Source organism: Triturus cristatus, chromosome 6 (genome assembly GCF_964204655.1).
Source record: "Triturus cristatus chromosome 6, aTriCri1.1, whole genome shotgun sequence".
Taxonomy (NCBI): Eukaryota; Metazoa; Chordata; class Amphibia; order Caudata; family Salamandridae; genus Triturus; species Triturus cristatus.
In genome coordinates this window covers 193,836,060-193,863,972 of record NC_140589.1, presented here as the reverse complement: position 1 = coordinate 193,863,972, position 27,913 = coordinate 193,836,060, and the positions used below count along the sequence as shown (strand labels likewise).

The window sequence follows — 27,913 nt, the reverse complement described above, 5'->3', positions numbered from 1 at the left end:
AACTGTCCTCGACGACGCCCCAGTCGACTGCCTCCTGGGGAATGACCTAGAGAGCTCCCCCTGGGCCCAGGTGGAACGCCGAGAGCATCTGGGGATGCTAGGACTGCCCGAGTGGGCCTGCGCCACCACCCGGTCCATGACCGCCCAACCAGCCACTGCCACGGCCCCCGACAAGCCGACGGGCCCCGAACTATCACCCTCCTCCAGCACGGAGGAACCTGACGAGGAGGCCGGGCCATCCGAACTTTCTCCCGACGAGGCCGCCTCCCTCAGCGAGATCCCTGAGCTGGCCCAGTGGCGCCACGACGGGGGCCCCACTCACGAACAATTCCAGCAAGAGCAGAAGGCCTGCCCGTCCCTCGAGGGGGCCCGACAACAAGCGGCTGCCCAGGCTGCGGGGGACCCCACGGGAACCCACTGGGTCTATTGGGACAATGACTTATTGTATAGCGAGCAGAAAGTCGCCGAACTAGGGGCCGGCCGGGTGTTGGTGGTCCCCCTCCGATTTCGAGAGTTCCTCCTGAACCTTGCACATGACGTGCCCCTCGCTGGACACCTCGGGCGGGACAAAACTTACAGCCGCCTAGTGACCCATTTCTATTGGCCCCGAATGAGAAGAGACGTGGACCATCACTGCCGGTCCTGCCCAACCTGCCAAGCTAGCGGGAAGACTGGGGGTCGAGTGAAAGCCCCCCTGCAACCCTTTCCAACCGTCAACACCCCGTTCGAACGAGTGGGGATCGACATCGTGGGGCCCCTCGACCCCCGAACCGCCCTGGGACACCGCTTCATCCTGGTACTGGTCGACCACGCCACCCGATACCCCGAGGCCATCCCACTCCGCACTGTGACAGCTCCAGTGGTGGGCCGGGCCCTGATGGGCATCTTCTCCAGGGTGGGGTTCCCCCGAGAAGTGGTGAGCGACAGGGGTACGAACTTTATTTCCAAGTACATGAGATCCCTCTGGCAACAATGTGGGGTCACCTATAAATTCACCACCCCTTACCACCCCCAGGGGAACGGACTGGTCGAGCGGTTCAACAGAACCCTGAAGGGGATGATCAAGGGCCTGGAAGAGCCTCTGAGGAGGAGATGGGATGTCCTGCTGCCCTGCCTCCTGTTCGTCTATCGGGAGGTACCACAGAAATCCCTGGGCTTCAGCCCCTTCGAACTATTGTATGGGCACCCCGTCCGAGGGCCCCTCAGCCTGGTCAAAGAGGGCTGGGAGGCGCAAGTCCAAGATGCCCCTCCCGACGTCTACCGGTACCTCCTGACCCTGCGGAACCAGACTCGGAAGTTCCGGGCCCTGGCAGAAGCCAACCTCGAAGCCAGCCAAGAAGACATGAAACGCTGGTATGACGAAAATGCCTCAGCCATCGAGTTCGAGCTGGGCCAGCAAGTCTGGGTCATGTCACCCGTGGACCCCTGCGCCCTGCAGGACAAGTGGACCGGGCCCTTCAAGGTAGTTGAGAGGAAGAGCCCCGTCACGTACCTGGTCGACATGGAATCCCCGAGGAACCCCCTCCGGGTCCTGCACGCCAACCGGCTCAAGCCCCACTTTGCCCGAACTGAACTAAGCCTGCTGCTGGCTACCGACGATGGGGGCGAAAGTGACTCCGAGCCCCTACCAGACCTCCTGGGGTCCTCGGGCCAAGACGGCTCCTTGGAGGGCGTCCGCCTCTCCGCCACCCTGACACCAGAACAGCGCCATGACTGCCAGAAGCTGCTGCAACCCTACGCTGCCCTCTTCTCTCTCACACCCGGGGTGACCCCCTGGTGCGTCCATGACGTGGATACTGGGGGCAGCCCCTCTGTGCGACACCGCGCTTACAGAGTACCTGACCGAGTCCGAGCCTGCATACAGACCGAGGTCGCCAAGATGCTCGCCCTCGGAGTCATCGAGCCTTCCGACAGCCCGTGGGCCAGCCCGGTAGTCTTGGTGCCGAAGGCCGCCGCCCCCGGCACTGCCCCGGAACTAAGATTTTGTGTTGACTATCGGGGCCTGAACGCAGTCACCAAGACCGATGCCCACCCCTTGCCACGAGCAGACGAGCTGATCGATCGCTTAGGGGCCGCCCGCTACCTAAGCACCTTTGATCTCACCGCTGGGTACTGGCAGATCAAGCTCACTCCCGGCGCCCAGGAACGATCCGCCTTTTCCACCCCCGATGGGCACTACCACTTTCGGGTAATGCCCTTCGGTATGAAGAATGCCCCGGCGACCTTTCAGAGGGTAGTGAACAAGGTCCTGGCCGGACTAGAAGCATTCAGCGCGGCCTACCTCGACGACATTGCAGTCTTCAGCGACCACTGGGCCGTGCACCTAGGACACCTCGGGGCAGTCCTGGCCGCTCTCCAAAGAGCCGGGCTCACCATTAAGGCAAGTAAATGCCAGATCGGTCAAGGATCTGTGACCTATCTGGGCCACCAGGTGGGGAGTGGCCAGGTGGCGCCCTTCCAGTTAAAGGTCGACGCCATCCAGGCGTGGGAGCCCCCCGCAACCCAAACCGCTGTCCGGGCCTTCCTAGGCCTCACAGGCTACTACCGACGATTCATCAAGGATTATGGCAGCATTGTGGGCCCCCTCACGGAGCTCACTTCCAAGAAACAGCCCAAGGCGGTGCTCTGGACGCCCCGCTGTCAGACCGCTTTTGAGGCCCTCAAGGCGGCCATGTGCGCTGCCCCTGTGCTACAGGCCCCTGACTACAGCAAGGAATTTGTAGTCCAGACCGATGCCTCGGAGTACGAGGTCGGGGCGGTCCTCTCCCAGATGGACGCCAAGGGCCTCGACCGGCCTGTGGCCTTTATCAGCCGCCGACTGCTGCCGCGAGAACAGAGGTGGAGCACCATCGAGCGGGAGGCCTTCGCCGTGGTATGGGCTCTCAAGAAGCTCCGGCCCTACCTTTTCGGCACCCACTTCAGGGTCCAAACTGACCACCGGCCCTTGCGGTGGCTCATGCAAATGCGGGGCGAGAACCCCAAGTTGTTGCGATGGTCCATCTCGCTGCAAGGGATGGACTTCACTGTGGAACACCGGCCCGGCAACGACCACGCCAATGCTGACGGCCTGTCCAGATTCTTCCGCCTCGGCGAGGAGAACCCCCAAGGAGATGGGTGACTCTCCCTGCCTTCAGCTGGGGTGGACGCATGTGGGAGCCGGCCTCGTGGCGTGGTCCTGTTCCCCCTCGCTAAGCCGCACGAGGTCCCATGCACCTCGGGGCTCCTCCATTTTGGATTATACGTCACTCCACGCGACCACCTACGTGACCCCGCTTCACCCGGCCTCTGTCCCAGCGAGGCCCGACATCAAGGCGCCAACCCCTGGCCCGGGGGATACCACGTGAACCCTTCCCACTCCCGGCGGAGGGCAGTATCGATGGGACCCCCAACCGTCCTTCCACACCTAGGTGCGATCGCCCCTCAGCTCTCTGGGGCCTGGCGCCTCTCCTGATGGGCGTCTGGCCGCTCCCTACCCGGCCTCTCCGCCCCCTCCGGGCGCAAGGGTCCGGACATCAAAGGGCTCCAGTCCTATATCTGGGGCGACCCGACAACAGGACAATAGTTGTATCCCGGAGTCAAGAGCCCTGCTGACCGGTTCGCGGCTGACCCTACGGAAGAAGACTCATCCTGAACCCACACTCTGAGCCCTGCTGACGACGTCGCGGCTCCACCGTGCTTAAAGACCTTCACGAACCTTTGGGGCCCTGCTGACGCCGTCGCGGCCCAACCTTGTTGAACTTTTCCATCAGAGCCCAGCTGACCTCGTCGCGGCTCGAGCGAAGCGGACCTACCACCGGAGCCCTGCTGACTGTGTCGCGGCTCGACCTAAGCGGAACTACCACCCGAGCCCTGCAGACGCCGTCGCGGCTCCCCACGTCCGAGCCGCTCTGAGACCAGCACTCAAGGTCTGGCGCAGAGCCCTCCCGTACCTGGTTGGTACTAAGACTGTCCCGCTACCCTATCCCTCTAACAGACATTTAGACTCTTACTGGATCCCTCGATCCCCCTGTAAATATTGAACGTACTACTTCTGATAAAGAACCAAGTCAAGCAACTGATATTGAGTCCGGTGTGGTGGTGTTACTGGGCCTAGTACGATCATAGGAGAAAGACGTCCCCGAAGGGGGCTTCTCAGCGGCGTTCGGCTATAACTTTGCAGTAGGAAGGCGCCCCGGAATAGTCTCCCCGACTCCCCGGTGGTCCTCCCTCCAACAGACATAAATACCCATTAATGATAAATGAATACACTAGGTATGAAAACGTACATTTTAGTATCAACTTTGTACACACCGGCAGCTGTTTGAGTCTCATTAAGAAACGGTCTCTCTTTTTTGACTCCCATACCTATCAATCTACACAGGTATTGGTCTGTAAGTCATGACTGTCAGCATTCAGAATCACTCAAAAAACACAAAAAAACTATTTTTAGCCATTTTTAAAAATAAATACAAACAGTTAAGTAGATTGTTTTCTGTCTGTAACAAATTAAAAGGAGCGTTCAATTCCATACAGGATTATCTGTTCCAAAATCAACAGATGGTTAAACTGTTCTCCAGCAATAGATCAAGTAGTCATAATATGAAGAATAAAATGTAGTAGATACCTATAGGTAAGGCTTCCAGCTTTCTGTATTTACTGACTTGTACAGAAAACTAGTAAACAGCTCACTGGCAATTTGGGCTCCAAATGGCGCACTGGTATGTAATTAATACAAATTTTGTTTCCTCCAACACCAAATTTTGTGCCCCCTTTGCCAAGAGGCCACCCCAATACAAGATCAACAAATAACAAATGAAAAGGAGCGTTCAATTCTATACAAAATCAACAGATGGTTAAACTGTTCTCCAGCAATAGATCAAGTGGTCAAGATGTAAAGAATAAAAGTTATTCAGTTGCGAGTTGCTTTGAATCCAATTTTATTTAAAAAATGCCAATCTGATAGAAGCAATCCATCCGGCCCAGCCAGCGCGTTTCGTCCCAGTGAGACTTCATCAGGGCTTGATCAATATTCCAATGTTGTCATACACCCAGTGTTGGCTCCTGTTGTTATCTCATAAATCCTCATGGATAAAATATTGTACCACTAAATGTTCTCCCATCCTACCTTCATACTTTCTGTTTCCTGGTTCGAATGTCCTATGAGTTCACAATCATTTTATGTAATCCCAGAAAGACTCAAGCTGCTTTTGAAGTCAGGAAATGCTACTGTCGACCCAAATCTGAGCCCCGCGCATTATGTGTATTATTTGTAGTAGTTCATCACTAATTGTATCATTCATCGCCTATATGAGTTTTTGCATAATAAAATAGCCATAGATTTTCTGTCCATACATCTGTTTTTCTGTTAGTGAATAAATATTCTCTCAAACATAAAAAGCGGGCAGAATCTCCCTTATTTGAATCATTTTCTTTTCTAGGTATTACATTTGCACATGGAGAGCAGTGGAGAGTAATGAGAAGGTTTACTCTGTCTACATTAAGGGATTTTGGCATGGGCAAGAGGACTATTGAAGACAAAATTATAGAAGAAACTGAAAATCTAATAAAATATTTTCATTCACTTGAAGGTAAGTGATCAGACTTGTAGAAACCTACCAGTGCGTATTTGTAGCTTCTGGATTTTGTCATTCAACATAATTTTTGCATTTCTAAAGGACTAGCTAATTAAAATAGTTATGTATTTGAAATATGGGAATAACAAAACATGATAGCAAAGTATTTATTTGAAAGAAGGTTATAATACAAGAATAAAGCAGTGGTAACTATCATCTGAGATCATAGTACTCAGTGAAGATTATGAAATAGACACTAATCATGGTAATGAAATACTAATTATTACCTGTCTGCTGCTGGGAATTACAACTGCCTGCCACTCACAGTGGGACCTCATTACCTCTGTCAGGCATATACATATTTTATTCTGAGTCACCTTAAAAACGAATGTTTCAGTATTCAAAATAATTTTTGGATCAGATTATTCATCATGTTTATTGTTAAATGAATACATCAGAAATCACAATTGTTCAGTACATAAAAGTGTACTTATCAAGACAATTCTGGGGTGTGGCCGAGGACCAAGATGGCCGCTCAGCTCTGAAGCTCCAGAACACCACCACATTGTCCCAGCCTGCCGCCCCATATTGATTCTCCTCTGTTGTGACAGCTAGAGTATGTGGACCCCCTGATTGCAGTGGGCCTGTTGCCATTGTGGGAGTCCATCTGCACACCTGTGGGTCTTGGCTCCAGTCCTGCTGACGATCGCAGCCTGACCTGGTCCTCAGAGGCCCCGCAGTGACAGGGGCCGCTGGCAAGTCTGAGGGCTGGACTGCGTTCTCGTCTGGCAGCCAGGCCTAATCCACACGATTCCCTTGGGGCTTACCTGTCTGCTGCCTGTGGTGCCCACTGGTGCTGGGTGGTGCTGGGATGCTGATGGGCAGCATTGGGCTTGCAGTGTGCTGTGAGCAAGGAGTGTTGAGTAGGCCTGGCCCTGAAATGTAATACTTATAGGCGCATGACCATGCGGCCAATGTGTCTCTACCTGGGTGCTGCCTGCAGGCTTATTGGATCGCCTGGGCGAATTTGTTGATCTAGATCTTGCCATTTGAGGCCTCATTATGTCCAGGCCTTGCTGGTGGAGGTGATTCCTGCTGTGGAGCCCCAGCTGCCGCGATGACTAGTGCTCGGAGCCTGTGCATCGGATGATTTTAATTTCTGCCTGGAATCTTCATGAAGCCACCGCCCATTTAGCGGCTGGCAACACTCACTCATGCTGAGTCAATATCACATCGTTTGATGTGGCCACCTGTCATTGATGACGTTGCTGGGCCTTAGGTGTTTACAGCTGGTCGACGTTGCCCCTGGGCCCTGCCACTACTGGGTCCGGATGGGTGTTCCTGACTCAGGACTCCTTGGGTGGAGCAGCCAGCTGGTGCCTTGCCACTTCCAGATCTACCTATTTTAGATCTACCTACTGCACAATGGGATGCAATGATCCTAATCAAAGACAGCTAAGTTTTGATTCGACTAAAACCCCCATTGAAATGGGATGGAGGAGTCGGCGTAGGAGAACCTGAGCGCGACCACAGCTGATGCCCCTGTGCTTGAGGGAACTGCTGCAATAATGGCTGAATTGAGGGCTGGTTTCAAGTCCATAGACCCCAGCTTTGACATACTCACACACACTCTATCTACTCGCCTGGATTGCATGCATGAACGTATGGACAAATATGAGATAAGACTGGATGCCGCCAAACAGCACATATCCGATATTGAGGACATCAGCACTATGGTGAATAAGTGCCTTGAGAACGGTTCCTTAAGAAGATGGCTGCCAAAACCGAATATTTGCTGGCGTGCTCTCGTTGAAACAATATTCACTGGGGTGGCAGAGTCCACCAACAGTGGACACATGGACACTTTTGTCCAGGGACTTCTGTCAGAACTGTTTGGTAGGGAAGCATTTTCAGCTAGCTGCCGCATCTCATCATTGCCTGACTCCTCAACTATTGGGACCGAGACACAACTCTTTGCCTCGCCTGTGAGTAAGGGATTCTACAATATCAGGGCATGATGTGTCCCTCTTCCCCGATTTTACACCATTGGCGTAAAAGCACTCCATAAATTTGCTGACATCAAGCGTACACTTAAGAAATCCAATATGGTTCATGCAATGTTATATCCAGCCCATTTGCGTATCCAGCTAGATGGCAGACAGCATGTCTGTGATACTCCAATGGATGCCACTGCTTTCTGTAAGAAGCGTGGGATTGGGACCAGGGTGCCTGGCATCCAGCCATCCAGTTCTTCACCCATTGCTCAATCATAGACCGCTCCTTCATTGTGATGACATGCGCTCTAGATGTGATGGTGCACACTGAATGCTGGCCCTCTTTATCTCCCATCTTTGATACCCAATACTAAGGTGCCATATGTTCTTTGCAATGAATGTATAGCTAAACAGGCTGATGTACTCTATGCTGTACTCATTATTCACTCAGCTTTCTCCTTTCTGAGCATTGCCACTCCCCCAGGAGTACTCCATCTGCTTGGCTCTGTTTATATGGGTTTCACCAAATTTCATTATTTCACTAATCAGTGTGGGTGGGGGAAAGGGGTGTTTGCCGTTGTGATGGCATGTAGGTTGCACTCACCTACATGCCAAAATGTGTTTAATTTTTTGCACATGTACACAGACATTCACTAATCGTAACATATATGGGGCCACCAGTTAGGAAAGATGGGGCATTGGCCCTTGGATGTATGACTTGGAATGTCAGGGGACTAAATAATCCTCACAAAGGGAGGCAGGTTCTTTCCTACTTGTCCAGACATAGCGTTAAGCTTACCTTTTTACATGGACCCCATTGTGCACCTAGTCCCTCCAACCCCTTTGCATCAACCTTGGGGAATAATCGTATCTAGCTATAGCTCCTACTCGAGAGGAGTTTGCATTTTAATTCATATGAGTGTCCCATTTATCACACATGAGGTGATAACAGATCCCAATGGCCGCTAACTGTTGGTTTCAGCACCTTGGCAGACAGGGCCCTGCTGCTAGTCAATGTTTACGCTCTGAATGTGGATGACCCCAATTCTTTTCACGAGCTTTCCACTCATGTTACCTGCTTGCACACTGACTGTGTTTTTATGGGTGAAGAATTTAATTTAACCCTTCATCCTGCTCTAGACACTACGGGCTCCAGCCATGTGGCCAAGCCCCATGCACTACAGGCGCTCTCCGATATTTAGCAATCTTTTTACCTGGCAGATGCAAGGAGATCCCGGAATCCACAAGGCAGAGACTACACTTTTTACTCTGCCCCTGGTCACGTATAGACCATTGGTATCTCTCCACTGAACTACTGCTTACGCTCTCACAAATCACACCCCACCCTTGCACATTAGCAGATCATTCACCGTTACTACTGTCCCTACATATTCCATGCCCTACGCCTCATCTGTTGTCCTGGCTCTTTCCAGCTAATGCACTGCATGACGAGGTCTTCCGCGCTGAAGCTTGTGATGCCATTGTTGAATATTTTGTGATAAACACTGGGGCGGTTTCCAAACACTCTGTGTTATGGGAGACATTTAAAGCATACATTAGGGGCGTATGCATTGCTAAGCATGTGGGTGTTCGCTTCATTAGGGGAGCTGGCTGCTGTGGAGAGGAAGCTACGAGATTTTGATCTGCAGATTATATCATCTAGGTCCCACCCACCATTGCATACACACTCCACTCTGCTACAGGAGTTTTGGGATCTTGTGGCTTGCGAGGTTGCATATTAGAGCAAATACGCCAGAGCACGGGTCTATGGGGAAGGTGTGAGACCTGGACGCACAGTGGCCAAAATTCTACTCCCTGCATACCAGGCCTCTTATATTACAGCTCAACAGCTGAATGACCATTTTCACTGAATTTACCTCATATTATACACATTTATACACATCTCATGGTTTGGCTATGGAAGAAACACTTGCAGATTATTTGTCAGAGGTGGCCATGGTATGACTCTGCAGATAGCACCAGCAGTTTCCGGTGTCTCCTATCTCCTGTGAGGAATTTTTGCAAGCTATAGATGCCCTTAGTGGAACCGGGGCCACAGGCTTGGAGGGCTTTACATGCAATTTTGATAAAGTTAACGAAGCACTACTGGTTCCACACTTGCTTGAAGTCTACGCCAAATCTTTCAAGCAGGGAATTCTCCAGCCAACATTACGGGAGGCAGTCATAGCACTCTCACTTAAACCCGGCAAATCCCCACGGCTATGCACTTCATAAGGTCCTTGTCACTTTTGAATCATAACAATAAAATTCTAGCTAAAGTGCTTGCTACATGCCGCTTGCTGTTAATGTACAACACAATATCACCCTTGCAGTCAGGGTTCGTCCCCAACCGCTTCACCTCACTGAAACTTAATACAGCAGTCGCCGTCATTAATCAGAAATCTCCAGACCCCCCGGTGGCTACTGTGCTGCTGGACCCCCTGGGTAGGGCCAACGCTGAAATCCAGTTCGGGGGACTGCATAGTAGTGACCTTCGAAGACCCACACACGGCACACCACATCTGTAGTTGGCCCAGCAATGATGACTCCTTAGTCAAACCCAAACCACTATCCTTTTTTTATCCCCCCCGATCCATCTGTAACCAGGGGGATAATTGGTCACTGGTCCAACACCTCCAACGGCCGAATAGGCCCTGGTGTCACCGGGAGACCCCCCCTCATTGGAATGGTCTCTCTACTTTTAACAGATTTGGTGGCCTAGAGGAGGTGGATTGACTCCCTGTGCAACCACCCAAACAACCCCGAAGGGAATTCTTAACCTCACAAAGGCATCATTCCATTGATTGTCCAGTCCGAGTAGGACGATCCAAGAATGAAAGGGTTGATGGGGTGACTTTGTCATTGGACACAATAGTAAATTGTAGCAGGGTAAATTGGTCAAACTTGCTCTCCATGACCCCCCCTGCATCTACTTCTCTTGATTACCCGGATTCTACCTGCCTGGTCTCCTATGCGACCCCCATTCTCCAGCAAAATGAGCCATTGGTGAGGTCCTCAAGACCTGTGGGTGCGATTGTTTCTCCTATGCCTATTGACCCCATCAAGGTCTCTCCAAAAGCTGACTCTGTTTTAAAATTTTTATCTTGGAATGTGGCTGGTCTTGGTCGTAACTTTGACATCCCCGAATGGAACGACTTTCTGGAACCCTTTCACATTTGCCTCTTTCAGGAAACCTGGTGTTTGGAGCCAAGACATCGAGTGGGATTTTCCACCTTTTTTATCCCTGCAGTCCAGGAGCAGGGATCCAAAGGTCGCCCGTCAGGCGGCCTTATTATATGGATTAGTATTACTCTCGGCTTCAGGGTGAAAGAAAGAATTACTCAATCACCGGATCTCCAGTGGTTAACGATAACTCCCAAAGGGGGAAGAAGTATGGAAATCTTCAACATTTACCTGAGGGGTGCCAAAGGCGGTGTATCCCATCTACCTACTACAGGCCTAAACCACAACCTGGCTGCTTGCAAAGCGGACTCCTATATAATGCTTGCAGGCGATTTTAACTGCTGTTTTGAGCCCTTGGCCAGCGAAGATATCTTGGACACTTTTGAGGAGGACACCAGGAGAGGTATTCCTATTTTGAATCTTGACCCGATTCCAAAATGGTCGCAAAACGCAATAGAGATCAATGCCCTCTGTATGGAGCATAATTTGCGACCGACAAATGGCCGATCCAAATCTGACCATATGGGTGCACACACTTATAACAGACAAGACCATACGTCTAGGATTGATTATATTATGCTTAATTACAATCTCTGGCTATATCACCTAGATATGGAGGTTATAGTGTCGGGCGATAGCGACCACAACCCCTTATCGCTATCTATTTCATTTCCCTGGCAGGCTGGAAGCCAAGGCCCACTCGGACATAAGTGGAAATCTTCCCACGAATTAGTCCCCGCAAACTGTAGCAGGCGCTTAAAGTGGGCAAAAGTCTTGGCTGATGAAACAAGGATGGCCCAAGCCGGGTCTATTTTGGAAGAGGTGGAGCCCCGGATGAACACTTTAAGCTCAACCGACAATAAGATCTTACCTCTATTCACTGAGACTGTTTTGGCACTGAGTGACTTATTTATTGTTCCCCAAATCTCTCGTAGGGGTCCCCCGAAAACCTTGCCTAAACAGTCAGACAAGTGGTATACTGTAAAATGTCGTGAAGCTAAGAAGGAACTTGTTGTGACATTAAAGTCCAAAGACACAGTTGCTATTAGGGCTGCTAGAAAATTCTATTAAAAAACCATATTTGAAGCCAAACAGGTTTATGATTTTAACTTTTGGGGAGACTTAGTAGAGGCTAGCACCAGGAAGGATGCCAAGAGGTTCTGGGACCTATTAAGATCTAGGGAAAAGCCCACTGACCAGCAGCTAACTTGTAACATTATAGGGGGGGTATGGTTCGACCACTTCTCACAACTGTACTCCGCTCCCCCAGGCCTCCCCCAGCTAGCTTGCCCACCCATGGGTTTATTGCCTAATCCTACAATCATCCTACCGTGCTATGTTGGCCTATTTACCAGCTTAGAAGTAGAGAGAGCAATACAAGGTATTGTCCCGAACAAAGCAGCGGGTCCTGACGGAATCCCCGGAGACCTAATCAGGAATTACCCACCCATTTGGAGTAGATTAATTGCCTCGCTTTTGAACGAAGTTATGATGGGTGGAGTTTTTCCTGATTCATGGAGGGGTGCTGAGGTCGTTCCTATTTTCAAAAAAGGTTCTAGGGACGACCCAGCGAACTACCGTCCAATTAGTTTATTGGACTCTTCTCAAAAGGTAGCAGGGAAGGTGGTATTGGGCAGGATCAATGAGTGGGCAGATGGAAATCACATCCTGTCAGATCTTCAAGCGGGCTTCAGAACAGGAACAGGCACAATCGAGCAGACGTTTCGCCTTCTAATGATCTATTGGAAAGTGGTGGTGCTGGGAGGGGGCAGTCTGTATCTAGTCTTCATTGACTTGCGGACCGCCTTCGACCTGGTACCACGTGCACTTTTATGGAACGTCCTCGATGGGTTAGGCCTCCCTCCTTATTTGCTGTCGCTGCTCGTGAAATTTCATGATAGGAATTTCGCCCAAATTAGATGGGGTACACAGGGAGAGAAAACATCTCGTATCCCCGTGGACAGAGGCGTTCGCCAGGGCTGCGTGCTTGCCCCCACTCTGTTTTCTCTTTATATTAACGGAGTGGTGGAGCATCTTCTACAACAACCATCGGATGCACCAACCCTGGCTGGTAGGAAAATCCCAACGCTCCTGTTCGCAGACGATACCCTCCTAATCTCAAAATCACCAATGGGCATTCAATCGCTGCTTTCTAGCTTTCAAACCTTCTGTGAAGGAAGGGGTTTGGCTATAAACATAGGCAAAACTAAGTTTTTAGTCCTTAACCCGCCCAAAAAATCCGTCTATCCCCCGGTCCTAGATTCTGTCCCACTTGATCGCGTCAAAGAATTTGATTATCTGGGTATACGCATCAGTGATACCATGAGTTGGAAGGCACACCACCAAAAAATCCTTCTTACTCACAAAAGGGTGGCAGGTGCGTTGCTCAAGGAACAGCGAGCCTCAGTATTAAAACCTATTGGGGCTCCCCTAGACATTTATAGGGCTAGGGTTGTAAGTGCGGCACTTTATGGTGCTGAGCTGTGGGGCACCCATGGAGTTGACACTTTGGCCCATCTTGAGAACAACTTCCATAAAGATCTAATGGGTTTGCCCCACAGCACGCCAACAATCCCATTGCTGCTAGATGCAGGTACCCGGGCAATCTGCGACCAAGCAAAATTACGCCCACTTTTGTTATGGTCCAGGATCTGGAATGTACAGGAACTAAGAAGCTATGCAGAAGCCTTGAATGACATTTTGTCATTACCGGGTTTTCATAAGATCATTTGGCTTAGGGAGGTAAAAAAGCTGCTCTACAAATTAGGCCTAGGAGAGGCTTGGGCCAACAAATCTGCACCCCCGAAACAACAGTTAAAGAAGGTTTATTGGGCATGGGTAGACAATGAGAGGGCCCGAAGTATAAACCATTGTAAATCTGTAGTTCTGTTTCTGTCGGTCAAAGACTCGCCGTCAAGGGAACTTTATCTAGATACCATTCAGAGCTCATGGGACAGAGCACTGTACATTAGGTTTAGGGTGGGGGTGCTTCCACTATGTGAGTTCATGTCCACTTGGAAACCGCCCGCTCAAACTGTACCCTATTGCCCATTTTGTGATCTAAGGGTAGAGTCTGTGTCCCACATGCTGTTTGAATGTAGCGTCTATGTAGCTCCGAGACGTAGGTGGTTGAAGCCCTTGTGCAGGTGTTTGGGAACTCGCTCTCACTTAGAAGCTCTGCATATTTTACGTACAGATGCTAGACCCTTTTTTTCCACTTGTATGGCAAAATTTTTGGGCTGGGCTTGGCGTCTAAGAACTGCAAGAAAACTGTTAACCCAGTGAAGGACCCCCCTTACCCAATACGCTGTTTCGGATATGAAATGTTTTTATACTGATGATTGTTTTTTAAAAATGTTCTTTTTTAAAAAAATGTGTGGAAAATGCTTTTATGATATGTTTGTATCGAATAAAGCTACTTACTTACTTACTTACTGTGCTGCTGGATGCCGAAAAGGCATTTGAATCCCTTAACTGGTCCTTCCTGCATGCTACTCTGTGGAAAGTGGGTATTCCCAAAGGCTTTCTGGACCTGGTCAAACAACTTTGCACTGCTCCATTAGGTCACCTTAGATTGAACAGTGCCTTGACAGACCAATTTGCAATGACTCAGGCACCCATCAGGGGTGTCCACTTTCACCTTTTTTTTAAAAATATTGCGATGAACCCCCCTGGTCTACCACTTTCAGGAATGATGCCTGGTCAGTGGACTGCACTTTCACCGAGGTCATCTACTCGCTTCTCTGCATGCCAACAACATACTGTTGTTTGTTAGGGATCCTGAGACTAATCTCCCCCCCAATTCAGGAAGTCATCCGCTTCTGAGCTTTTACCGGACTTTCCATTAATCTGGGTAAATCAGAGATCTTTCCATTGACAGATGCTACAGTCCCTTGTATTATCGAATTCCCCATGCAGTAGTGCATGGACTCTCCAAAAATTCTTGGCTTCTGTTTGCACAGGAGTGGCAGGGAGGTCATCCGCCTTAACTATGGCCCGCCATTGATAAGCTTACTGCCCAGATTGAGCGTTGGATCAGGCTTCCTTTGTCTCTAGCGAGGAGGATAGCTATTATATATTTATTTATTATTAATTATTATTTTATTTTTAAATAACTCTTTTTATTGAAATCAAGGTATGACAATAAAGAAGAATAGCATACACAGATGATAGCAACATACTCATGAGGCGGGATAGACATTAAACACAGTGAATACAAGCTAGGATATCATGATCACAGTTCGACAGTGTTCAGGACTTGTGTGACAGCTGCATCTCGCATGTGCGGAGGCTCACATAAACGTCCCCTATAGTCATTCCAGTTCCCCCAGATATGCGTCCATGTGGTGGGACACCCCCTGGCTTCATATACGGTCTTTTCAGTGATCATGCACCAGTCCATGTCCTTGCCCCAGTCAATAAGTCTTGGCGGGTCCCCTGCCCTCCAGAGTCACACAATATTCCACTTAGCCACCATCAATCCCAAGGATACCCAGGTACGCTCCTTGGAGTTCAAGTCTGTCATGCCCCAGGCGTTCAGAACTGCCAGCTTGATATTGCAGTCAATCTTCTGCCCCAACACTTCTCCCATACATCCCACCACAGCTGCCCAGTATCGTTGGACAGACGGACACTCCCAGAGGGTACGGATGAAGGTGCCCTCCTGCCCACAGTGCCTTGGACAGCCACCCTCTGCACAATAGCCCATCCGAACCAGAAACGGCCCAAACAAGTAGGCTCTGTGCAGAAGCTTTAACTGTACTAATCGGAGCCTAGTGGAAATGGCCACTTCTCAAAGAGACGCTGTCGCCGCGAGCCACTCTTCATCGTCGAGCCCTGCTACATCATGGTCCCATTTTGCCAGCAGCTGGACTAGCAGGTCTGCAGTATTGTTAATCAATTTCTTATCAATAAGCGATATAGGCTTCTCCGGCAGGTCTCTATCTACGACTCTGTCCTCAAGATGGGAGGATTCCGAATTGGACTCCCCTCTGGGCAATGAAGCAAGCAAGGCGTGCCTAATTTGCATATATCTGAAGTATTCGGTTGGCGCCAGCTCATAGTCTGTCTGTAGCTGAGTGAAGGGAACTATGTTACCTGCCTTCCACAAGTCTCCCACTTTCGATATACCCATGAGGTCCCAGCGGTCAAACCCCTTCGAGTGGATCAACTTGCCCAGACGTTCACAATGCCAAAGTGGTGTGGCCAGCGTAATCCTATCCTCCCATCCCAGACTTTTCATGGCTGCCCTCCAAACCTGCACGGCATGTCCAGTGGGTGCAGTCAGGGCTGGCCTAACCAAACGTGAGTATATTGCCCCCTCAAAGCTCCCGCCCCCTAGGAGCCACCTGTCAATCTAGAAAGCAGGGTCACCCTGCGGTCTGTAAGTACACTGATTAATTTCTGCGAGATGGGACGCCCAGTAATATTCTTTGATGTCAGGTAGACCGATTCCCCCATCAAACCACCCCAGTGTGAGCTTATGGTTGGCAATTCGGTTTGGTTTCCCCTCCCAAAGCAGGGCTTGAAGAATGCTGTCGAGTTCCTTGAAGTACACGGAGTCCACGAAGGGTAGAGTGTTTTGCAAAACATACGAGAATCTAGGGAGGGACATAATTTTGAATAGGGTTGCGTGCCCCAGGAGGGACAGAGGGAGCGATTTCCAGTGTCGGACGTCGCTCTTAAGACATAGTAGGGGCGGCTGAAGATTACGCTTATGAAACCGGGATGGGTCCTTCGAGATCCATATCCCCAAGTATTTAAAGCCGTCTATCACTTCTGCCATCCGGAATCCCTGGGGAAGCGAGGGCGACACCCCATGTAGGACATAGAGCACTGAATTGGTCCAATTTATTCTGTAGCCAGAGAATCTGCCGAACACCCAGAATATATTCAATACCCTATTGAGGGAGGCTGCTGGGGATTCCAGGTAGAGTAAAATATCATCTGCATATAGCAAAATGCGGTCTTCCCAACCTGCGGTCCACTTAAGGCCCCTGATGACAGGGTCCCTGAGGACCCACATTGCCAGTGGCTCAAGGGTGAGAGCAAAAAGGAGCGGGGACAGGGGACAGCCCTGCCTAGTGCCCCTGCCGAGGATGAAGGTAAAGGATTTCCTGTTGTTAACCACCACGTGGGCCAGCGGTTGCTGATATAGAAGCCAGACCCACCCGATATAATCCTGGGCCAGACCTAATTTCTTGAGCACTGCGAACATGTATGGCCACTCAATGGTGACGAATGCAGTGGCCGCGTAAAGGGATACTACCACGGCATCCTCCCTAATTGTCGCAGCGCGGCCTAACACACCATGGAGTCTGCGCAGATTAAGGCAAGTGTTCCTGGCGGGCATAAATCCCGACTGGTCCAGGTGAACTAAGCGTGTGATGACCCTCAGCAGGCGAGAGGCAAGGACCTTCGCCAAGATCTTGGCTTTACCATTAAGCAATGATATTGGCCTATAGGAGGAGCACCTGCTGTGTGGTTTATCCACCTTATGGATGACCACGATAGTTGCCAGTCTCTGGTCAGTGGGAAGTAGGTCTGGGTCTGTAGCCTTACCCGCTAGAAAGATTTTAGTGAGGTGAGGAGCGATCTTGCCCGAGGTGTGTTTGAACAGTTCTATAGGCAAACCATTGGGGCCCAATGCTTTGCCACCGTACAAGTCGGTGGATGGCCTTTGCGACCTCCTGCAGGTTAGTTCTTAGTCAAGGTCGGATCGTTCATCCTCGGTGAGAACCAGGAGCGAAATGTCTGCTAGGAATGAAGAGGCTTCCTCCTCTATATGTGGAGTCCGGGAGGTGTAAAGAACCTAGTAGTACTGGCCGAAGGCATCAGCTATAACTTAGGGGGGCGGTTAACCGGGTTCCGGATTCTGTCTCTATTTCCACCACGATGTGGTGGGCTTGGTCCATGCGGTCCAGCCAGGCCAGTAGCTTGCAAGCCTTGTCTCCGACCTCCTAAATTCTGCAAAGTGTGGCTCTGTACTGGGATTTGGCTGCATCGGAAGCCAAGTCGGTATATTCCTTACCCTTAACGTGTAGGGCCTGCTGTACTTCATCCGAGTGTTGTGTCCGGAGTCTCCCTTCTAGCTGTAATATCTCACCTTCCAGGCAGGTCATGCCCTCACTCTTTTCCTTCTGTAGACTCGCAATTCAAGCCAGGGCCACCCCCCGAATGACAGCCTTATAGGCCTCCCACAGCGTCAAAGGCGAATCTATCAATCCCTCGTTTTCATGGAAATAAACATCGGAGTCACTCATGATCTTGTCACTAATCTGGGGGACCTTGAGATACCAAGGGTTAATCGGGGCCAAACTACCCATAGAGGGCTCACCCACCTCCAAACGACACAAGATAGGTGAGTGGTCAGAAGTACCCCTGGCCAGGTGGTGTATTTCTTTGATACTATCCATCTGATGCGCAGACATCAGGATGTAGTCAATCCGGCACATGCTACGGTGTGCCCCTGAGTAAAAATGTACTGCTGCTCAACCGTATGTAGTCTCCTCCTGACATCAACTAGGAACCGTGCCCCCCAGAAAGCTATGAATCTGCATCCGGAAGGGGGGCAGGACCCTCTGGGGCCATCGATCAAGGGAATCAGGGACAATGGAATTAAAGTCTCCCCCGATCAGTAATCTGCCCTCTGGCAACTCTAAGATAAGACTACCAAGGTCCGCAAATGCCTGTACCTGCAAGCCAGGCAGCACGTAGACGGAGAGAAGATTAATTGTGTGTCCCTCCCAGGTCCCAGAAGTCGCTACAAATCTGCCCAGGCTATCAGTTCGGAGCTGGTCAATTGTCATGGGGAACGATTTATGCAACATTAGCCCCACTCCCCTGGAACCCAAATGCTGAATGTGCCACCAATTTAAACCCCCATCTCGACATGGCCTTACAGGCATTTCTGAGAAGATGCGTTTCCTGTAACAGAACTACGTCGGGGAAGTGCCGCTTCAAAAATTGGAGCACTATGCCCCTTTTGATCCTGTCCCCCAGTCCGTTCACGTTCCAGGACAGCAATTTGAGTCCTTGCCTAACTGCAGCACCAGTCATTGTCTGGGGTGTGATTGTGCAGTCGCGAGGGAAGCCCCCAAGCAGCACCGTCAGAAAAAACTATGCCTGCTATCCGACCCTACCCCCCCCTAAAGTCACAACATGAAGCATGCTAGTTGCTATGTCACTCAACGTATCTAATATGTTCTACCCATCTATAACAAAACTAAACAGAAATGAAGTTCCCCTCCCTCTACACCTGGCACAGGGATGAGAGCTGTAAGCATCAATACGGTTGTGGATCATGTCGGAGAGTCTTTGTGCACTGGGCCCCACCCCCCCAACAAAGAGAACACATCCCCCTTCCCTGCCTCCCTGCATGGTGGACACAGAACCTTCCGCCACCCCAAACTTGCAGCGTGCTTATCGCCCACCCCTAAAACTTTGAGGTGCGAGTGGCCAACCGGGCACCCGCTCCGGACAATAAAGCAAACGGTGAATCAATAAAGCCAGATACCCACAGTCACTTTGTGCAGAAAACAAATGGCAGTCTCTTTAACATGAAACAGTCACTGGAGCGAGGCCTGATTTCGGGTTCAATAATCGACATAACCCAACCACTGCCCAGACCGATAGAGAGATAAGGTCAGGGCCATAACATATTACAACAATGCATGCAGACCAGTTCTCAGTTGCCTCTCGTTGATTCTTCACGTCCGCCCCGTGGGAAGCCTCCATCTGGGTTGCTCTGGGCCTGTTCTTGACCATTGCGCTCCAGCCACTTACCTTTGGGCCCCACTGGGCACCAACCATCCGGCCAGTCCCACGCAGCTTCAGGGGTGACAAAGAACCAAGCCTTGCCCTCCGACTCCACCCACAGTTTGGCCGGAAAGAGCATGACATATTTGACATTTTTGTCCTGTAGCATCCTTTTTACTTCTAGAAAACTGCGCCGTTGCCACTGCACCTTGAGGGTGAAGTCCGGGAAGAAAGTCACTGTGCTGTTCTCGTATTTGAGTGGGGACGCTACCCAAGCTGTCTGCAGGATGACGTCCCTGCCTCTATAGTTGAACATCCAGACTTCTGAGGACACGGAGTCAATCCTGGACTCCAGCGACGTCTGCACCATTGTTATGGCTGTGAGGATGTCCTGCAGTGTCAGTTACTTCGCCCCCTACTCTGTCTGCTGCTTCTCCAACAGGGCCTCAACTACTTGTTGGTCGGGCGGGGGCCCTTGTCCCAGGCGTATTTCTCCAATTTGGCCTACACTGCGGCCTTAGCATTGTGGGCCCCAGCCATGACCGGGCTTCACCAGACTAGGTATGGACAGTAGGAAAGGGCAGAGTGGCTGGGCCTGCGTGGCACATAATGCAGCACTGTTGGTCGGTGCTCTCGCTGTGGGGCTGTGTGTGGGTCAGACAAGTCTTTTGAGGATACGCCCGCAGGTAAGTCAAGGACGTGTACAAAGGATAGATGGAGTCACTGCTTTCAGTGTGGTGCGGGCTGCGCTGCAGTCACTGGTGCTCGGTAGCCGCGGGGTGCAGCAACCCAATGGCACTACGCACCGCACTTTGCTGCTCGCTGAACCAGCGAACCGATCCTCTGTCGCTCTGCCAATTGGAAAGCGCTGAGCGCTTCAGAAGGTATAGGCCAGCTAGAGGCGGCAGGGGCACCAAACAGGAGAGACGTCAACCGAAAAGTGCTACCATGGTGTTCCCACAGTCAGAGTGGTGCAGAGAAAGAGGATTTGTGGCGCACCTTGGGGCACCGCGCTACAATCAGTGCCGGGCCACTGGATACGCCTGAAATACGCAAGGCCGCCTCCCTCACTCCTGCAGGATAGCCTCCACTGCGGCCCTGACACGTGCCTCGTGGCTGCTGCAGCAAGAGTGCCTGGGGGCACAAGCTGCACAACAAGTCAATAATTTCGGCCCGGGATATAAAGCCAGGCCCAGCACCTAGAGTACGTTCCCCGCTCCCGCTGGTAAGCAAGGCTCCCGAAGTGCAGCCTTTATTCCTCACCTCCAGTGCTGAGGCCGGTCAGCCACTGGGCTGCACGCTATCCTTGTGCCCACCACAGCGGTGTTACAGCTCCTGACAGATCACCGAGGCGCCTACATATGGCTCGCTCCCACGATCCATGGCTTCGGGAGGGTGCAGGCTCGACAATATGCACCAGAGTGCCTCGCTGGGAAAAGCACCACAAATTGCGTCCGGGGTCTGCACACCCCTCCTCCGCTCCCAGGTCCGCTGTTCCGGGCTGAGTGCAGCATCAAGCCGATCTCGGCAAAGGCTCACCGTAAACTGCCGTGCTGGGGCGCAAATGAATCGCACTGGCATCAGGCACACTAAACGGCCATTACTTTTCGTGCCTCTTCACCTTCAGATGTTGGACGGATAGATGCCGGAAACGGGTGCGCTCGGGTAGAGCCGCTTCAGAGAGCGGCCATGTTTCTCGGCAGTTGGCCACACCCCACTGAGGATAGCTATTATCAAAATAGTGGCATTACTCTGCTTTTTATATTTATTCCTTAACTTTCCAATAGTCCTGACAAAAGTTTTTTTGATACCTCGCGTAGCTGTCTGGGTGGGCAAGCAAGCACCCTAGAATTAGTTGGCATACATTGACTCTGCCCTGTGCTCGTGATGAGTTTGGGGTCCCAGATTTTACCTGTATTACCTTAGTGCCAGGCACATTTTGCACACTAGCCACATGTCAGCTTCACATCTTGGGGGATCTATTCGCAGATGCTGAATTGCAGTCTGTTTCTTCACCTACTGAGGGGTATGCTGTGTCCTTTATGGACAGATTTATCTTACACCGGCTGCACAGTACGGTACGCACTGCACTTCCCTCTTACCTTAAGGAATATGTTGACTTTCCCCCACTCACTATGACAACTACGGCCCCAGATAATGCACATCTAGTCTCCCGTTTATATCATACTTCTCTCTTTCTGAGGCCCTTTGGGATGGAAATGGCGAGTCCCTCATGGGAAGGTGATTTGAGGAGCCCTTTGTCGGAAAAGTCATGGTACTACTGCTGTGAGCAAACACAGGTGATTTCCAATAACCATCACCACAAGTTGTTACATTTCAAATACCTGGACCGGGCTCATGCTACCCCTGACTACTGGCTAGGCCCGACCCTACCAGGTCACATTGCTGCCTGAGGTGTGCGGCGGAGCATGCTGATTTTTATCACTTAGCATGGAACTGCATCCACATACTCACTTTCTGAGAGGCAGTCGAATTAACATTGTCACGTATGATAGGACTTACACTTACCCTAGACCCATTGCTGGCCCTGTTGGGTTATGGTAAGCTACTGCCTGCAAATGTCCATCGCTATACTGGTCTTGCACTGTTGTTGGCCAAGCGTCAGGTGTCTGTACAGTGGTGGGGCATCTCCCGTCCGACTGTAGAGGCATGGATACAAGACTTGATATATTGTGACACTACAATTGAACTATATGCATCGCTTAACCCCCTGCCTTGAGACCATAGGACATATGGCAGCAACTAAGAGACTATTTGCTGCTTTCAGCCTTGGATGCTGATGAAGCTGGAGAGGATTGACTTAGACCCTGAGGGACACGTTCTCAAAGGCTTATACGCATGTGCCCCTACTATGTATTGAATTGCGGTCCATGCACATGTACTTTTTTCATTTCCTTACATGCACAATTATCTGTTCCTTTTGTGCTTCCCTCCTTTTTTTTTATAAGTCCTTTCACTGTACGATTTGGTATGTATTATACACATTGGCGTGTTTTATATTACATATGTAAACATGCTCTGCACCCACTGAATGATTTATCTGTCTCCTCTATTGTGTTATTGTTGATATAAAATATCACAAATGAAGATTTTTTTTAAAAATCAAGACAATTCTCGATATAAAATACAGCCATGTGTTCAGTACATAGGAGTGCAATTGGCAGGACAGTTCATGCTGAAAAGAACATCCAACACCAACAACGATTGTAATTTATTCAAGACTCCTTAGAACATTAAAATAATAGGAATGTTCAGGAATATATCAATGTCAGGAGGCTATGCATCCTGAGATGATCTCATTGCACACCATCCATAACATATCAGGTGGATGCAATCTCCATAAATGCTCTATTGCACTAAGGACTAATCACATCTACTTTCAGTTTACTGGAAGTACTGGGACATGCTCTCTCAGAACTTTGCACTGTCTACCACCCTGCCTCAGTGTTGAGCAGTCCATTATTTGCGCTCCCCTCAGTGTTGACTGTAGTGTGACACTGAGGGGAGAGCAAATCATGGATGCATGTACCATGATGCAAAGGAGCAAACTTTTCTGGGATATGGTATCTGGCCATACCCTTTACCCTGCCCAAACTGGTTTTCATGACCTCTTCTACCATTTATCAGACTTTCCTAATGTTCCTTTTTGGAAAAAATTGTATTCCGGCCCATTGATTACACTTCATCCGGCCAGAGCCGGAGAGTATTGCAGGAGCCGGAGAGTATGGCCTGGGTTCGGAGAGTACGGCCCGGGTGCTTAGATTCTGGCCCGACTGCAGACCTAAAGATTCGTCTCGTAAATGACCTCTGGGTAAACCAAATGTCGCAAAGTTAGACTTTTGTCTCAAATTGCCTTCGGGCCCAGTATGTTTGGACAAACAACGAGATATGGTTACACAGTTCCCCACTATAGTGACTCTTCACTTCTGTACTTTAATTTAGCCCTGAGGAAGTCACTGGATGTTTCGCTGTAAGCAATGAAACACGTGTTGGATAACGAGGTTCAAAGATTTTAACAATTGAACAGGGATAACACAAACAAAGAATAAACAACGAAGAAGAATGGTATATTAATACAAAGACTCCCCTACGACTACCCAATGAGTGCAGAGGCAATTTGTGAATCAGGCTCACCACCTTTACCACTGTCTAACTTTCATGAATTTCTGCAATTCACAAAGCAATTTTACGAGTAGTATTTTTGCTACTGCCTCTCTTTTTACATGCAGAATCTCCACCACAAGTGCAGGACTCTGCAGTCTTATAGATACTGCACGCAAAATTCCTTTGTGAAATGCAAAAAAGGTAAATTGAGACAAACATGTAAGTTTACCTTCGTGAATCAGGTCCCCAGTGTGCACAGGATCATACTGGACTTACCCGTCCAACCTAGGGCGACACAATAAGTATCCAAAAAAGTTAATTTTTAAGTGTTCGGAATGCAGTTGCTACTGGCTTTGTGGTGCTGGGGGGATCACACGGTAGTGGTACTAAAAGGATGAGGATGTGTGCCATGGATCTGTGGACTGCATATATTTTGGATACTGTGGTTGGGTGAGGGAGCAGTCTAAGGGTGTTGGAGCAGCATGAAGTGGCCAGAGGCTCTGTGATCACATTTGAAATAAGGTCAACTCAAGCTCATGAGTCATAAGATGTAAAGATGAGCCAATTAGGAGCTGGTGCAGGTGGACGTGGCTTCAACTTCATCCGTGCCAACAGTATGAGATAAAGCAGAGGAAGGATTTTTCAGGTTTCAAAATTATAATTAGTATAATGATGAGACCGTATTTGGAAATGACATATGATCTTTGGCGTGAGCAACTCTTAATATATTCATGTTCAGTCAGAAACTACTCATGATGCACACTTATTTTCTGTCCTATTATAATAGTAAAGCTTCAGCACAATTATTCTGATGTAACTTACACTAAGCTTCAATTTCATTACAAGACCGGAGGCTATCATAATGCCTAAACCTTTAATGCTATCCCAACATGCAATCCTTTAAAGAACCTGCATACATCCTAAAGTAAAAATATTCCATTTTGGAATCATGGTACTTTATATAAAGCCATGGCAACAACCATCTTTCTCTTTTAATACTTTACACTATTACTAATATTTAAAAATCTCTTGCCTTAATTATATATACAGCTATATACATAGGCTATTGGAATTCTTTGGAGCTATTCCAATATATGGAATAAACTCTTAGGGGCCAATTCCGATTCCGGCCGCAAAACGTACCGACCGACATGGACCCGGATCGGATACCGACCGACACGGACCAGCGCCGTACGACCCATGCAGAACGATGCAACGCGTGTGAATTACAACCGACAAGTACCGAATACAAGCCGTACAACCAAGCCGTAGGGAAAATAGTGACTACGCGATTTTCACCGACTGACACAAACCCGGAATGAACCCGACCGACCTGTACCCACAATGTCCGATCCGCGCAGTACGATGCAATGCGTGGAAACTCAGACTGACTCGCACGGAGACCAAGCCGCATGACCGATACGCACAGAAAACCGGGCCCACAAGCAATAGAGACCTTCGCGACTGACGCGTATGAAACACAGAAGATAGGCAGCGTGAACGAGGTGGAGAAGCCCGCACGAGCCAACATCAGCGTCCGTATCCATCAGATGAACGTCTCCTTCATGCCTACAAAACCCAAAGGAAAAAAGACAAAAAAAGGACCAAACAAAGACACACCCACAACTCCAACTACATAAAGGACTACAATCACTACCATCATCCCTTGCAAACAGGAGACACAGCCAGCAGCAAACACCATTACACAGCAACCACAGACACACTCACAACTCACCCATCACACAAATCACACACCATCGGCACCTCATCCAAAAGCACACACACATACAGCCAACAAAACCAACACCAACCCACCCTCACTTGCACCCTCACACACACATCCCTCACCACCACCACCCATCACCATGCCTCCAAAGAAGAATCCAAAGTTCACAGATAGTAAATTAGAAGTGCTGGTAGACAAGATCATCAGAGTAGAGCCACATTTGTTTGGTACATTGGTCCAAAGGGCCCCATGTCACAGAAAACAAAGATGTGGGCGAGGATTGTGGACAAGGTGAACGCTCAAGCACCAGCAAGGCGCACAAAGGACGATATCCAGAATAGGTGGTATGATGTGCGCAGGAGGGTCAAGAAACTCATCGAAAAAGATCACGCACTGAGTCAGTACACCGGCAGTGGCCCTCCTGCCAAACCAGTCTACTTCAGGACCTGGGAGGAGAAGGTGCGGGACATCCTACCACCAGAGAGCATCCATGGGCTAACAGACCTACCAGAGCCGGGTGAGTACACAAACAACATACCCAAGAGTGTGTGGTAAGTGGACAGTGAAACCATGCACCGCAAGCAAAGCTACAGTAGCAAAATAGATAATCATCCCAAGATGTATATGCCAGTCAGACAAACACAATACCTGCCATCGAATAGTGACTTGGAACTGTGTCATGACATGCACCAACCTACAAACAAATAGAGCAAGCCAGTGGCACAAAGCTAAATCGACACTGCCAGACAGTGTGCCACCACAAACACACTACCTCACAGTGCAGCTGACTGACAGGAAGGAATAGTGGGGATGCAGGTGAAGTGAGTGTATCCAAAAGCATGATGGGGTCTGTAGTCACAGATAATGCTCCCCCTCCTGATTGGCCCATCAAGCCCTCTCTGAAACATGCCCACATCACAGGGAGTGGAAAATGACTGACAAGATGGCTGACACTGGGTCCTGCTGTGGGGAGCACAAGGCCCTGGTAGGGCATGTGCGCAAATCAGAAGCAGGATACCACTGACTGACATCCTGAAAGCCCTCGAAGGGAAGCACGTTTCATGATGGGATGTCTGGCCGTGTGGGAAGGAGGACTGACAGCTCTGATCATACTTACCAGCATGTGGAGACACACCCCCCCTCAACACAAACTCCACACAACTCACCGGGTAGAATGCATTGACCCACACCTCTGTGAAACATCAGCAAAAGATACCCCTTAGTGGGTGCTGCTGTGTGAAGCACAGGGGCTCTCTTTGGACTTGTAGCCAAACAAACACCAGGATTTCACAGTCAGCCATCTTGCCATTGCTGTCACACCCCCTCACAGGGAAGCAGAGTCAAGAGGGAGGAAGTATGGGCATGCTGGGAAGGGGGTTTAGCCAAGAGCATGATGGGAGTCGCAGTCACAGACAATCTACACCCACTCACATGGCCCAGCAAATATACACTGAACCATGCTCGCCTCACAGGGAGTGGGAAGGGACTGACAAGATGTCTGACACTGGGCTCTGTTGTGGGGAGCACAAGGCCCTGCTGGGAAATGGGCTACAACAAACACCATGACTTCACAGTCAGCCATCTTGCCATTGCTGTCACACCCCCTCACAGAGAAGCAGAGTCAATAGGGAGGAAGTATGGGCATGCTGGGAAGGGGGTGTAGCCAAGAGTATGATGGGAGTCGCAGTCACAGACAATCTACACCCACTCACATGGCCCAGCAAGCATACACTGAACCATACTCGCCTCACAGGTAGTGGGAAGGGACTGACAAGATGTCTGACATTGGGCTCTGTTGTGGGGAGCAAAAGGCCCTGCTGGGAAATTGGCTACAACAATATCAAACTCTGTCCGTGACAAGCTGGGAGAAAGCAGTGTACAGGCAGGCATCTGTTCGTACAGTAGAAAATGTCATGTTTGTGAACCATCGATGCATGTAGAAACATAACTCACATCGTGTGTCTCTTCCAAACACAGGTGGTGCTGGGGACCCAGCACCAAATGAAGAGGATTCCCCGGCCCTGACTCTGGTGGACACTGAGCTCTCTGGTTTGACTCAGTCTCTGTCCTCTTCGGATGACGACGACCAACCTGGCGCCTCCGGTGTGAGTCATCATGCAACACCAGCAGCATCAACATCTGCACCCACTGTACCCACGCCTCAAGCATCTGGAAACAGACTGGGCACCCCCGCCAACACGGACATACCAAGGCCACTGAACACCCACAGCACAGGGACACAGGACCCCCCAGAAGCTACAGCAAACACCACCAGCAATACCACCCAAGGGGTCCCAGTGTCACCTGTGCATCCCGCCGCTGGTCCTGCCCGTGTGGATAGGGGTGCTGGGAGGGGTGAGAGGCAGAGTGCGTGCTTTGCAGAGGGGTCTGGACTGCATGATGACCCCCAACTGGCACGCTTCATAGATGCGTACCAGGATAGCACCGGAGGATTTGGCCAGGTAGTGGGGATCCTCAAGGACATGCAACAGGAGCAGGCTGCCCACCATGCCCGCATGGAGGCCAAGTGGTATGCCCTTACTATGGTGCATCGGGACATACTTCAATGCCTCCGG

General features: G+C 50.1%; 1 protein-coding gene across 1 annotated transcript in view; it reads left to right on the top strand.

Annotated features, from left to right (window-relative positions):
* Window positions 1-27,913, top strand: part of LOC146816623 (cytochrome P450 2K1-like) — a 415,649-nt gene that overhangs the window by 79,116 nt on the left and 308,620 nt on the right. The window contains exon 3 of the mRNA XM_085610498.1: window positions 5,418-5,567. Coding sequence (XP_085466624.1) covers window positions 5,418-5,567 — 150 coding nt within the window. The remainder of the gene's footprint in view (window positions 1-5,417; window positions 5,568-27,913) is intronic.